Here is a 14,869-nt window from a genome sequence, read left to right as displayed (position 1 = left end):
TACCCCTTTGGGGGTGGGACCAAGCCTGATTTGCATATGGTTTTTCCCCTTTTGTAATGGCTTGGCAGGCGAAGAGGGATGGTCTGGAGGGTTGCCCAGAGCAATGCCAGAGGTCAAGATTTATTCTAAACCTTCCAGCCATCAACTCTTTTGTTTTGCTATTGTCACCCCGAGTGGGAAGGGTATGCCCAGACGTGGGTCCCTTGCCTGCTGGGCCTAGAGACCCAAGCTACTCCTCACTGATGACGCCCAACAAGGCTGAAACATGTCTGGGGATGCTTGTGGTCTCGTGCAAAAGGGATGTGACCTAGCAGTTCGGGCTGGACTACCCCTTTGGGGGTGGGACCAAGCCTGATTTGCATATGGTTTTTCCCCTTTTGTAATGGCTTGGCAGGCGAAGAAGGATGGTCTGGAGGGTTGCCCAGAGCAATGCCAGAGGTCAAGATTTATTCTAAACCTTCCAGCCATCAACTCTTTTGTTTTGCTATTGTCACCCCGAGTGGGAAGGGTATGCCCAGATGTGGGTCCCTTGCCTGCTGGGCCTAGAGACCCAAGCTACTCCTCACTGATGACGCCCAACAAGGCTGAAACATGTCTGGGGATGCTTGTGGTCTCGTGCAAAAGGGATGTGACCTAGCAGTTCGGGCTGGACTACCCCTTTGGGGGTGGGACCAAGCCTGATTTGCATATGGTTTTTCCCCTTTTGTAATGGCTTGGCAGGCGAAGAAGGATGGTCTGGAGGGTTGCCCAGAGCAATGCCAGAGGTCAAGATTTATTCTAAACCTTCCAGCCATCAACTCTTTTGTTTTGCTAAACCTCTGCCTGGTCCTCTGATCCTGCGACACAAATCCAAAAATGTGCAGCCCTGGTACTTACATACTCTCCCATACTTAATTCTGGGTGACCCACGGCCTTACCCGGGCATCCTGGGTATCCATTTGCCCCAACCGCTCATCGCACACGCGGCCCATTGCTGGTCGCTATCCGCCATGTGCCTCTAGGCACCTCTTCCCAGAACATCATGTATCTCCATTGCCACCAGGACCCGCTCCTGGCACTCGTGTCTGCTTACGGTAGACCCAGAACGTTGGGTCCAAGCACCCCTCAACTGTTCCCTTTTTTCCACACACTAGAACACTAGAGATTGCTTCTCCGGGAGGTCCCTTCCCACACCGTGTTTTACCTCACAAGAACAAGCCCACCTTGCCAGTGCTGCGTTTACCAACCACTCTGAGCTGTTGCCACCTCAATCACTTTCCCGGCAACCTTCTGCCTGGTCCTTAGATACTGCAACACAAATTCGAAAAATTAGTAGTTTAGACAATACATGCCTCCACACAAATCACAGGCCTCCTGGTGCCTGGGGGCAATCAAGCATCGGTAAACGCTGCTCCCTTGTTAATTGCTGCTGCCAGGGCAGAAATAGAGACCTTACTCTCTCAGCCCCGGCTATTTATGCCCGTCGAGGTGCCGCCCTCCCTGAATAGTCTTTTGGAGCGATTAACACAGCTCGAGTGACAAATTATTGTTGTTGATCTCTGCGAGTCTTCATCAATTTTCACTGTTTCCGCCATTCACAGTCATAGGGGCAAAGGCAATGGGTGGAGCCTGAATCTCTACTTCAAAGAAGTTGTTGATTGTTCCTCTGCGTTCCTTGTCCCTCGGCACATCCCCATTATCCACTGGGTAACGCTCCGCAAATTGTTCTTTTTCTGCAGATTTGTTATTTTTTCCCTTTGGCTTGGATCGCGGGTCATAATTTTACTCTTTTTGCTCAGAACGTGCTGGCATTTTTATATTTATTTACTCGCCCAAGTTACGATCAGACCAACACTGTGTAGAATTGTAATCTTAATGGGAAGCATCACAGTATCCCACAGGATAAGTGTAAGTGGTAGTCTTACCAGGCGGCATCACACAAACAGTCCAGCAGCCAAATCACTTTGAAATCACTAGAGTGGAATATGCAGCGGTGAGTCCGTGGTCTGCCAACAATCCCCACAGGCGGTCACTTAGTAGCGGCCCACACGTCTTCAGGCACGCCACAATAAAAACCCACACTGTGGGTCACGCTGGAGATTTGCAGATGCAGTTGATTTCCTTGCTGCAAGAGGTACCTTAGTCTGCAGTGTAACAGTGTAACACTCCTTCATATAGATGTCAGTTTCACTCCACTGTGTGTGAGCAGAGATCAGCTATTTCCAGTCTGCCTCACAGCGTTCCTGGAATATATATGACCTTGAATGGACTGGCAGTCACTATCAGGCGAGTAGCAGTTACGGGTGGTGTTCACTAATCTCTTATTGAATGAAGAGATTAAGAGATATATAATTCCACTGGACTTGCTGGGGAAAACCTTTTGAGAGATAATATAGTGTCTTTCAACAGGCCTCTGCGGCTCTTTTGGGCTCTGCAGGGGAACTGCCTCTAACACTGCCGCTATGCTGATGCCTGGGTTGGAGGGGATTTTAAACCCAGCGTCGGTGTCGACCGCACTGCTCCTCCTCCAAGTTGTTCCAAATTGCGTGCGTTCTCTGTCAGGCATAGCACAACTTCATACGGCTGCAGGGAACTGCCTCTAACACTGCTGCTACTTACAACACTTACCAGACACTAAGAGCCCCAAAAAGGAAACAAGAGTTTAGAACAGGAACTAGGAAATCAGAGCACCATAGCATGGCACTGGCACAAGATAACAGAGGCAAGGAGCTGGTACCAGGTAACAGAGACAAGGAGCTGTTATAAGGTAACAGAGACAGGATGCTGGAACAAGGTGACTGAGCAGAGTACAGAGGCAAGATAAAAAGAGACTGGCCAATGGGGAAAAGCTGAAAGCAAGGAAATGGTAGATCAGGGAGAGAGGGCAGGGGTCAGCAGGCAAGGCAAGGCTTAAGGATATGGAGAAAGGCAGCAAAGGAGCAGGGAAGAGCCACAGGAAAATCACAAGGCGAAATAGTCAGAAAGGCAGAGAGATTCCAAAAGGGTCACAGCTGCACGAGGTTCTGAATAAATTGTTATTGCAAATCAGCTTGTTTCTTGCCTCAAACCTTGAGGGTGGGATTGTTACACTGTAAATTATTAAACAGAGGGTTGCCCAAGAACATAAAATTGAAGTTCAAATTATAATTGTTAATTCTGATGATCTCATTCGTGGGTGGGTTTTTAAGCTTACTTGAATGTGGTGTCACCCAATGTATTTATGTAAATAATTCAACAGTGTGAGAGATATTCGGAGAGTCAAAATGTGTACAAATATAAGACATAGAACTTCTACCTAAAAGAAAGGGCCACATTCTTGCTAATTTCAGACATGTTCACACGACTTACCTCATTTAAATGTCTTCACGCCTCCCTCTGAGTTTTCAGCCAACGGGCCCAGAGTCGATTTCTGTACACTTTTATTAATTCTTTCAAATCACTCTTGGGCTACAAAACTCTTACCGGTTGCACATCATCATGTAATGCATGCTCGCATTGATATTACGGACACCATTTCATGAAAGCACAGGAAGTAAGTAAACAGAAATATTTATTTTCGAAAATTGGCACAAGAGTTGTCATTAAAGAATCTTTGCTGTGTAGAGATAGTAAAACACCCACCACCCCACAATGGAGCCTTCCAGGCATCTGATCCATACCACAATGAGCCCTCATGGAACTCAAGCACGGGATCCATAGTTTACAGAGCTTTACGGTGTCCAGTTATTTAAGTAAAAGAAAGCTGTACAAATGTTCAGTCATAAGTATCATGGCCTCCACTTCTCCCTGTGGCAGCAGAAACAGCAAAAACAATAAAAATACAATTCTACTGAAACATCAAGAATAGAACCTTCCTGTCCAGTACACAGGAAGAACCACAGAACAAAACTAAGTAACCATGTGAAAGGCACCTTCATTCACTGTAAATGGCGTGTTCTCAGATGGCGCAGCACAAAGGAAAAACCTTCTGGGCACCAGCAGTCCTCCTGCAGGGGCTTGGGGGGAAGCTGAAAAGAGTATTTGGGAGTCACAGTTACTGTGCAGCCTACTGCTGCCCACCTGATTCTGTAAGTAAGGCGGATATACCGGGTTAGGGAAAATTAAGCCTCACCAACTTGGAATGTCTACAAAATGAATCTTCTGTTGCATTGGTAAACTGTGTTTTCATCAAAAAAGAGAAACCAGATGTTGCTTGTGTGTTCCACAATTGTTCTTCACACTGGTGTGCAATGGCACGGATCCCCTCAGCTGGCCAGCTACCATTTCAGTAGGCTCATATCACAGTTTCAGAGGTTGAGCTCAACATGTGTTGATGTATTGGTGTATTGGCATTGTTGTCGTGTGATCGTTGTACACGTCCCAGAGATGTGGAAACAAAGATGAGATGATTGAAAATGCGGCCCTCTACTTGCACATTTCCAATCAATAACAAAGGGATTGACATCTGTGCATTCTGCTTAGCTTTCCAGTGGTCCATGCTGAGCAGATGTTTCTGATTCATGGGCATTTTCCAATGGTGGCTGCTCTTGGGTCAGTATCTTTTAGTATATATTTTGCCAAACACTGATCGGCATCTGGTTGCAACTTTGGAGAACATTACAACATTTATGTAGGTTACGTAAAACTTTAAAATGCTGCAGATTGGGGTGGAGTATACCCCTTTCATAAAAAAACCATCACACAGTCTGCATCCACTGCACTTCCTTGTTAAAACAGCTCTCTCCTCCCCATCAAACCAAGGACACCTGACACAAAGTGGGAGAAGGTTTGAAATATTGAAGATGCCCAATGATGATATAAAGCTGCTAGCGGTAATTTGCACCGAGTCTTCTAGTGCTATTCTGCATCAGTACATCATATTGGATGATTCCAGCCCTCTGGAGCCTTTCTAAGGACTTTCTGTATCATTATAACATCTGCATACCACAAGATAACCTCCTTTCCCTGAGGCCTTCTTCAGAATATCACTGCTGTACTGTTAGCTCTTTCAGTAGCTACAACAGTGTGCCTGTGAAGCAAAATTATTGGTTTGTAAGACACCAAAAGGGTGAATATTGAAACGTTTTTTTGTATTGCCTGCTCTATTATCCATTTTCGATTTGTAAATGGTGAATGGTGCCTGATAAAATCGACATAGAGAGCCCTAGCAAGAATTACAATGATGTAAATGGGATCTTGAACTGTGTGTTGCCCCTCTAAGGGTACACTCTCTGAAAATCTGGATGCTCCATAGCCAAATCCAGTGCTAGAAGAGTGCAGATTTTCACAGAAGGGCGGAAAGTCAGGACAGTGCCAAAACCAAGACAAATTACCATGCAGCACATGCCAATAAGACATTGGATCTTTACAAAATCTTGTATTATTTAGTAATCAAAGCTGGAAATTGAGAAAGGAATAGAGAGAGGTTCAAGGAAAGGAATTTGAGACAGACCAGACATATAAGAAGATAATGAAGGGAATGTGCTCCTCTCTGATCACCATAGTCAGGGCACGGTTATGTACCGCAACGGCTGAAACCAAATGGCAATGCTTCAAAAAAGTCATTTTTAACTGTGTTTTGGGGAAATGTGTACAGAGTGATGCCGGGAATTATATAACATGGACGTAATGCTACATCAGTGCATTAAATGTGCGTTAGCAACTTTTCTGAAAAGAAGGGAGTTGTTATACAATCTGATATCTGTTGGCAGGGGACCCACTGAAAAGGTGTCCTCTTATTTAGGCAAGGTGGAATTTGTAGATTAATTACTAACATAGGAGATGGCTAATAGCCCACCATCCCTGCCAGTTTGGAATGTAAGAGTTTATTATCACAGTTAAGTGGGCTTGGATTAGGCCGGTGGCCCATGTGTGCAGTGGGCAAAGTGTTTGAAATAAGTGCAGGCTGGTCCCTGGAGCCAATGGAAGGAATTATCAGCTAAGTAAACAGAGATCCACAGTTTACATTTGTATAGTTGACACGAGCAGACCTTTTAAATGTGCAATTAATGCTGCTTTGAGGATGATTTGTGGCCAATTTGAATAGTCCTGGTACCCAATAATTGTCACCACCAACAAAAGATTTTTAGGGGCCAATAAATTAGACTGCAGGTAAGGGCATTTCTTTTTTATGTTTCACTTTGGCCAGAGAAGTATGTTAGAAATCAACAACCCTGTTGCTGTGTACAAAGCAACAGGGTTATTGATTTCTAACATAATTCTATGGCCAAAATGAAATATATAAAAGAAATGGCTAACCATCCGTTATGTGGGCGTAACCGCAATATTGCATATTTTAATACAGCTGTACTAATATACTGTAATTTAAAGATCCCAGGATACTTCTAATTTCAATTGGTGAACATACTATTAGTGGTAAACCACGGGCATTTAAGGAAATCCATTGTATGGAAAACACTTATTAGTTTTATTGAAGCACTTTTGCTAGCGTCTATCCTAAAATTCTTAGAGTCCCTGGGGAAGGAGTACTTCTGAAAAAGAAAGTTAGGGTTGCAAGCAGGCGTGGACTGGCCTACAGATTTCCCGGGAGGCCTCTGCATTATAGGCCTCTTTTCTGTAGTTACCTATTTTATTTTCTATTTTCTTATGGGAAAGGGGTTGGGCTGGCTCAAAATGCAATATGGGGCCACTTTAAGAATTATTTCCGGGGCCTCTTTTGGTTCCCAGTCCACCCCTGGTTGCAAGGTTGGTTGGACTGCACTGCAAATCCAACAACCCCAACTGGGTGGTAGTTTTGAGCCTTTATTGAGTTTTCACTCCGCCATTTTGTATCTATAGGAAATAAAACATTTCAAAGACCGAGCCCTTCATGTTTTTCACATAAATAAAAGGATCTTTAGATGGTTTTGTGTCCTATATCAGAAGCCAAATGCCAGTTGACGGGGCGTTGTGGGAAATTTGCCGACAATGTTTTCTTTCCATGGGAAAATCACAGCAGAGTTTTTTTTTTGTTTTTTTGTTTGCGGAATAGAGTTAACACGACATTCAGAAAGAGAACCAAAACACGTGTTCACATTCCCCATATAATGAACAATGATCCGTGTTTCATTTCACTGCCTCACTCCCGAGCCAATCACAGTTCTGAAAGCAAAGAGAGAAAGAGCGTAAATGCACGTGGACACTTTTGCCGCAGTGCCGCAGTTGCCAAAGATGGCGGAACTGCAGCCAAGCTTGTAAGACAATCAACGGTCTATGTTTCTCTTACACAGTTTTGCATGCATAGGGCTGGGGTTCAGCATCGCAGCCTGAAGTGGTGGTAGACTGGCGGGTAGAAGAGAGAAGCAGAGAAAGAGAAGGTTAGGAAGGTTAGGGTCACCTAAAGAGACTGAAAAAGAAGAAAGCTCAGATTAGTCAAGGCAAAAGGACAGTAAAGAAAAATCTTTCTAATGAGAGTGAAATGCAACTGTGGGGACAGCGGGACAGACTACACAACACACTTGTGATTGCGGTATGGGTCAGTGGAGATCTTAGTGTCTGGAGATCAGAAGCCTGCCCCCACAAGCGCTTATAATCCAGCAGCTAAGAGTGTGAGATAGAGTGTGTGTGTGTGTGCTGGTGTGTCAGGCACCCTTCTGTCCTTCAATGGGCCAGATCAATAATGTTCTAATCATATCTATCGACAACTGCCGGGCAGCTGCAAGACTACGGGCACTGCCATGGGTGTTTGGGTAGAAGAGAGGGCCATGGCAAAGCTGAGTTGCCCACCTTTACATTTACGCCTTCAACCATTGCATGAATCCATGTAGAAATACTCTAACTAGCTCACAGCATCACAAGAGGAAAAGTGTGTGTTTGTGGTGTAATATAAATATACTCCAGCCAGCACTGGAGATGCCAGCAGCAGTAGGCTATCAATTCTCAGACCCTTTAAGAGCTCTAGAGAGACAATTCGGGTGTAGAATGTAAATTGCTAACTAATGGGGCCTTCCTTGCAATGTTTCATATTTGTAGGTGCAGTCTTCTCTTTCCTCCTACTGGCACATACTGAGATCAGAAAAGAGAAAATAGAAGAGGACCCAAAAAGTGGGGCCCTCCCGTCCCCTGCACACTGTTTACTGATGCCACATAGGGCCTTCAAATATATGGATATAGATATATAACAGCAGTTTGTTAGTTGAGCATATAACAATTTATTTGGCAAAGAGGAAAACAAAATTTGCCAAAAGGCACATTCTGTTGTACAAAGTAATTCGTGACGTTTAACATATTAAAACAAATTGCGAAGAAGCAATAAATGATGGAGAGGTGATGCTGTCCAATTGTGGAGTGGCCGACGCGTTTCGAGGGTAACCTCTTCTTCATAAGGGCCCAATTGAACTGTTGACAACATTTCAAGGAGACAAAAAGTAAAATCTTTTATTTTATTTCCATAACAGTCAAGGACTGACTGACAAGCTGTACATAACTCGGGATGCTAGCGAGATGGTGAAGAGCAGAATACTGGAGATCTAGTATGGTGAAAAGAGTGAACTAACAGATCAAAGAGAAACACTCTATACTAATAGCTAAACACATAACAAAGGAGATGTATTGTGTGAGATCCACCTACATGGTGGGATCTAGAAAATGGCGTGATGAAGAGTCACACTATTTGTGGACGGTAGGACAGGGAAACTTGCTTCCTATAAGAGGTGGTCTTTGTCAGCACGTCCCAAATCGTTATGTGGGTGGGCCGTCGTTGCAGCCCAAGTTGGACAAACAGGATGTTACGTAGGAGTTAGGGTGGGGGCGGGACGGGGAGTTCGGCAGTTGCCGCCAGGGTATTCAATAAAGAAGGTCACACGATACGCTCGGCTCCGCGTCCTTTATTTCAGGTCTTCACCCAGGGCCCAGGCGGGGTCCCAACAATGGCGACGTGAGGGCGGGCGACCCACCCGTGCCACAACGAGGTCTGCCGTCGGGCAGTGTAGCGTGTCGGCGCACCTCAGACACGGACTGCCAGTGATACTCGCTGCGCCCGCAGCACACTAGCACGCGGCTGCATACAGATAAATGCACCGCGGCCGCACACACGAAGACCAAGCGCACCGCAAAAGGACACGTGCGAAGCTGCGCATGCAGGGAAGGCACGCAGGCAGAGCAGCTAGAGGGTAGAGCACCCGCAGAGTGAAGCGGAAAAACGCTGGCATATTCGCCCATGCTAAGCTGCAACCCCACGTGCAGCGTTTCCCACAGAGCACAGACGGAGGAGCAGCCCAACCACTGCACGTGAGTAAACTCGCAAAGAAGGAGCCAAGTAAAACTGGAAAGCATCAGACAAGCCCAGCCAAAGGTCCATAGGTGGCCCCATACGCGAGAGCCAAGGAAGTGGGGGACAAAGTAGAAACAAACATCACAACAACGGCAGAGGAAACACATGGGTGAGTGCAAATAAGCCACGCACAACCACCACATTTGTCAAAACAACCAACCCGGCCCACAAGCTTCTCCCCTCACACAAGCATGTCGGATCCGGCACTGGCAACAGCATCATCATCAGGGAGTGCAGACAATGCACAAGGGAATGACCAACCCACACAAATGGCCAGTGGCACATCACAAATCATACATATACCAGGCCCGTTTGAAATACGAGACACCTCCAATCTAGGGCCTCGCTGGGTCATATGGCTCTGAGACTTTAAATTCTATACAGGAGCCATAGGCCTGACCGACGACGCAAGGCTCAAGAACACGCTCTTCATGGCAGTAGGGCCGGCGGTCAGAGACATTGCGGGCGAACTGTTAAACATCGACACAGTGACATATGGAGAACTTCACGGCAAGCTTTCAGAATACTTCACGCCTCACACTAACATCGACTATGAGCACCATATATTCCATACCACCAGGCAAGAAAAGAGCGAATCCATAGACAATTTCGTCATGCGCCTCCGCATTAAACTTAAATATGGCGAGTTTCACAAATATTTGAATGAAGAAGCACTCAGATCACAAGTAATCGCCGGATGCCTCTCTCAACCATTTCGGAAACAACTACTGCAAAAACAGAGGTCACTAGAAGAAATCTTAGCGGTGGCCCGCATGGAAGCAGCGATGGAGTCACAACTCGATAGCCTGGGAAAAGTCACTATACAACAACCCGCAGGCAACCCGGACATCATCAACAAACTGTACGCGACACCAAATCAAGGAAGCAAGCGCCCAGACGCCACATGCTACCGATGTGGATACGAATATCCACACACGGGCGAATGCCCCGCAGTAGGACAACAATGTGTCGCATGTGGAGGAATGGACCATTACAGAGGGGTGTGCAAGAACGCACCAGGACCCCTTTTAGGCAAAGAGCGAACTCAAGAAAGGCGCAGAAACACCCGCCACAGCGCACCAAGCAACAGAGGGGATGGAGAACACACAACTCCCAGGAAAGAAGACAAAGACCAAAGAAGCTCCTACTCACGAGAGGACAGGCGACCACCAGACGGGGCCAGACGCTCTCAAAGAAGGCGTTTCGTCAGATACATCGAGATGCGATCCCCCACCAGTAGTGAAACCCCGTCATCAGAAGAGGATCAGAGGAAAAAGGGATATGTATGGGCACTCAACAACACCACAGCCACCCAACACAGCCCAGTCCTCACACTGCATGTGAATGACACCCCTCTGGAATTCCTGATTGATACAGGGGCAACCGTCAATATCATCAACGAGCAGGCATATGAGTTGCTCACACCACCGCCAAAAATCAGGAAGGCCACAGTGGACATTTATCCATACGGAGCGACGACCCCGTTGCCGTGCAAAGGCACGATCACGGCATGGTGCACACACAAAGAGCACACAGCGAAAATTCCCTTACACATATTAAAGACGGAGGCCAACAGCGGCTGCATCTTGAGTTTTCGAACAGCCGTGGACATGGGCCTAGTGCACATACTATACCAACTAATGCCGCACAAATACTTCGCCAAGCCAGAGGCAGTAGAACAAACCTTCCCCAAACTCTTCAAAGGCCTCGGGAAGCTGAAAAACAGAAAAGTACACCTCCACATCAATCCACACGTCAAACCTGTAACCCAACACTATCGGGGAATACCGGTCAACATTCAAAGACAGGTGGAGGATGAAGTAGACAAACTCATCAAAATGAACATAATCGAACCTGTCTCTGGTCCAACGTCATGGGTATCACCCATCGTCCCCGTCCTCAAGAAATCCCGGACGGATCCATACGTCTATGTGTCGATATGCGCTGAGCAAATGTCGCTATAGAGAGAGAAAGACACCAAGCTCCCAAATCCCAGACATGATTCACCTCCTTCACGGGGCAAAAATCTTCTCCAAATTAGATCTAACCAACGGAAATTTTTCAAGAAGAAATACACAGGGTGATTCGACACACTGCTTGAACTATTCAGACGATGTTCTGGTATACGGGAAAACGCAAGAGGAGCATGACACAGCGCTACATAGGGTATGCACGGCCCTCGATGATGCAGGACTCACATTAAACAAGGCCAAATGTGAATTCGCTAAAAGTTCACTAAGATTCTTCGGCCATATTTTTTCAGACAAAGGGATGCAACCAGACCCTGATAAAGTCAAAGCCCTCAACTCAGCCCCGCCTCCCAAGACCACGACTGACTTGCGTTCTTTTCTAGGGGTGGCCAGCTACTGCTCAAGATACCTGAAGGACTATGCCACCATAAGCAACCCGCTGCGCCTGCTCACGTGCAAAGCCAAACCGTTCATCTGGTCGGAAGAGTGCCAAAAAGCATTCGAGGCAATCCGCGACGCCATCTCGAAAGCAGACAACATGGCTTATTTTGACGCCCGTCGGGACACTGAGGGGATCGTTGATGCCAGTCCAGTGGGACTCGGTGCCATCCTCACACAGAAAGACCCAAAGGAGCCATCCAACGTCTATATAGTAGCATACGCCAGCAGGACTCTTACCGCCACAGAGTAAGCGTACTCACAGGCAGAAAAGGAAAGCCTGGCAGTGGTGTGGGCGTGCAAGTATTTTCATTTATTCCTATACAGTAAGGAATTTACGATAATAACGGACCACCAGGCATTGCTAACCATATATGGTGACCCCAAATCGAGAATGATCCCAAGGATAGCTAGGTGGGGCCTACGTCTCCAAGACTACAAGTTCATGGTGAAACACCGCCCCGGCAAAGAAGATAACCCAGCGGACTATTTGTCCCGTCATCCCACAGGGTCAGCAGAACCACAACCGTCCATCGCGGACACATACATTAACTATGTAATACATCATCTTCAACCACTGCCGGTAGAATGGACGGACTTATCCTCACAATCAGAACTAGACCCGGCTTTCCGGATCGTCAGACACTGCATGCAAACTAACAGGAAAGCACTCATGAGGCAACAAGCAAGATCAGAATCTGAAACAGTGCGAGAAGACGTCAAGTGGCTCGACCAGGTCAGAGACAAACTTACCATAGTGGACGAGCACATAATACTAAAAGGGTGCAAGGTGATCATTACAAATGCGCTTTGCGAGAAGACGGTGTGTCTGGCACATGAAGGACACAGAGGAGTGGTAACAATAAAGCGCCTCCTCAGACAGAAAGTATGGTTTCCAAAGCTCGACAGGCTGGTGGAAGACATTGTGGGGGGTGCCACATCTGTGCGCAAGTTGCACCACCTCTGCACCCAAACCCATTGCAAATGTCGCCCCTGCTGAAGCAGGTGTGGGAGGAACTCGCAATAGACCTTTTCGGACCTCTGAGAGACGGCACACATGTGGTAGTGCTCATGGACGAACACTCATGGTTCCCAGAAGCACAGATAGTGGAGAGCACATCAACCTCCAGCGTCATCCCAGTCCTTGATCAAATGCTGTCTGCATACGGGATTCCCAAGGTCATAAAGGCGGATAATGGCCCGACGTTTGCAAGCCAAGACTTCCAGAACTTTGCCAAATATATGGGCTTCCAACACCGTAAGATAACCCCTCGCTGGTCACAAGTGAACGGCATGGTCGAGGGGTTCATGGCCAGCATTAAGAGGACACTCCAAATCGCCAACATTCAAAATAATTCAAAATAAACTTTTCGAGCAGGCCCTCAACCAACTGCTAAGGGAATACAGGCACACGCCCCACAGCACTACACGGATATGCCCGCGGACCTGATGTTCCGTAGACCGGTCAAGACGAGGCTACCGGAAGATCCCAGGCCCCGGGATCCGACGACACTAGAACAAGAAGCAAAGGACAAGGATGAAGCCAGAAAGACAAATATGAAGGAATTCACGGATCGCAAGAGACAAGCACGAGAGACACCCATGCAACCAGGAGACGAGGTATAGTTACGCCAACCAAAGAATATAAAAGAAGATGCCACGTTCGCACTGACCCCCCTCATACTGATGCACAAGAAAGGCACAATGCTCACTGCACAAAGAGACAACTGCTCATCAGTGACGTGAATCGCACTTCAAACAGGTAACCTCCAACATAGGAGAGGCCTGGGAAAAGAACATGGACAGCGAGGAAGAAGGATAACGAGATGAGCCATACCAGGGGGACTGGGAAGAGTCTGAAGGTGAGCAAAATGCTGCATCTCAGGCTACGGCATGGGTGACGCCCCGCAGCTCACGGCGACCGCAGAGAAGCCGCATGAAGCCGCTCCGCCTCATAGAAGAAATGGGGTAGAGCAAAGTCAAGGGACTGGCATGTTAAAAAGGGGGGAGATGTCAGCAGGTCCCACATCGTTATGTGGGTGGGCCGTCGTTGCAGCCCAAGTTGGACAAACAGGATGTTACATAGGGGTTAGGGTGGGGGCGGGACGGGGAGTTCAGCAGTTGCTGCCAGTGTATTCAATAAAGAAGGTCACACGATACGTTCGGCTCCGCGTCCTTTATTTCAGGTCTTCACCCGGGGCCCAGGTGGGGTCCCGACACTCTTTTCTTCTAGGCTATTCCGTATAATGTGTGCCGTCACCATGGCATGGGGGAGATCAGAATATATATTGTCTGCCACCAGGTGAAAGAAGGAGATAGACAGGAAGGGCCTTTTGTGGACCCTGGGGTCAAAGGGCCACCCGCTATAGAGGGTCCATGAATCAGCCCCAGTCCTGTGGATGTCTCTAGATAGTGGAAATATGAGGGGACCACCTGCAGGTCTTGCAGATGGGCCGCCTCATGTTTTTGTTTGTCATGCACGGAGGTGGGTGCTGAAAAGTGAAAAAGGTGCGAGGAGGCACGAATTGCCATCAGTCCTGAGAGTATCCTGGCCTGAAAGGAAGCCTGCATTGAGGTATAGGAGGTCATGAACCAGCTAACACTGTATCACTTGGTACCAGCACTAACTGTGCTGGAAGCAACATAGAAAACAGACTAACAGCTCTGAGCAGGATGCCTCCAGCAGCCATGTAGCTGCCTCGAACCAGGGGAACAGTTTAAGATCTAGGACCCAGCACTAAAGAAAATAGCAAGGAGCCTTTTCTCACATGAGCACTGTCTATGAATGATCAGATTTGTGTAATGGGGAAATCACGGTAGGATTCTAAATGATGTGGATTTGATGCATTCTAAAGTAGTAGTGATGTAAGTGTGGGGATAAGCAAAGTGTGTATACGTTCCAGTTATGCAGTTTGTTCACCAACACTATTCCTGTAGGTACTCTGCGCATGACACAGGGATGGAGCACAGAGAGCAGTAGTTCAAAGACTGCATGGGTGACATGAGGTCGCCTGGTAGCCATAAGCAGGGTACAGTAAGATGTGGGTTAGAAGCCGGGAATGAAAGATGGCCACTTTTTTTACTGGCTTGGCTTTCCTTAGTAAAGATTTTGCCTAGAACTATATTCAATGAAATAATCCTGAATGGTGGGTACCCGAGGGGATTGGCTGGTGCTTGCAGTGGGGAGTCAGGCCTGGCCTCACACAGAGAGTGTGAGATGTGGGGACCGCAG

General features: G+C 47.2%; 1 protein-coding gene across 4 annotated transcripts in view; it reads right to left on the bottom strand.

Moving 5' to 3' along the window:
• Positions 1-3,512: 3,512 nt before the first annotated feature.
• ILDR2 (immunoglobulin like domain containing receptor 2) overlaps positions 3,513-14,869 on the bottom strand; it is a 1,152,771-nt gene continuing 1,141,414 nt past the window's right edge. For 2 of the 4 annotated variants that reach the window (XM_069635971.1, XM_069635970.1), the window contains exons 10-11: positions 7,184-7,239; positions 3,513-7,059 (exon numbers count right to left, since the gene is read on the bottom strand). In XM_069635971.1, coding sequence (XP_069492072.1) covers positions 7,211-7,239 — 29 coding nt within the window. In that variant the 3' untranslated portion in view covers positions 3,513-7,059; positions 7,184-7,210. Of the gene's footprint in view, positions 7,060-7,183; positions 7,243-14,869 lie in introns of those variants that run through there. The other 2 variants (XM_069635972.1, XR_011283425.1) reach the window with 2 other exon arrangements.

Source organism: Ambystoma mexicanum, chromosome 7p (genome assembly GCF_040938575.1).
Source record: "Ambystoma mexicanum isolate Mex_15411 chromosome 7p, UKY_AmexF1_1, whole genome shotgun sequence".
NCBI lineage: Eukaryota > Metazoa > Chordata > Amphibia > Caudata > Ambystomatidae > Ambystoma > Ambystoma mexicanum.
Note: the sequence above shows the minus strand (reverse complement) of the source record. Positions and strands in the feature narration are given on the sequence as shown.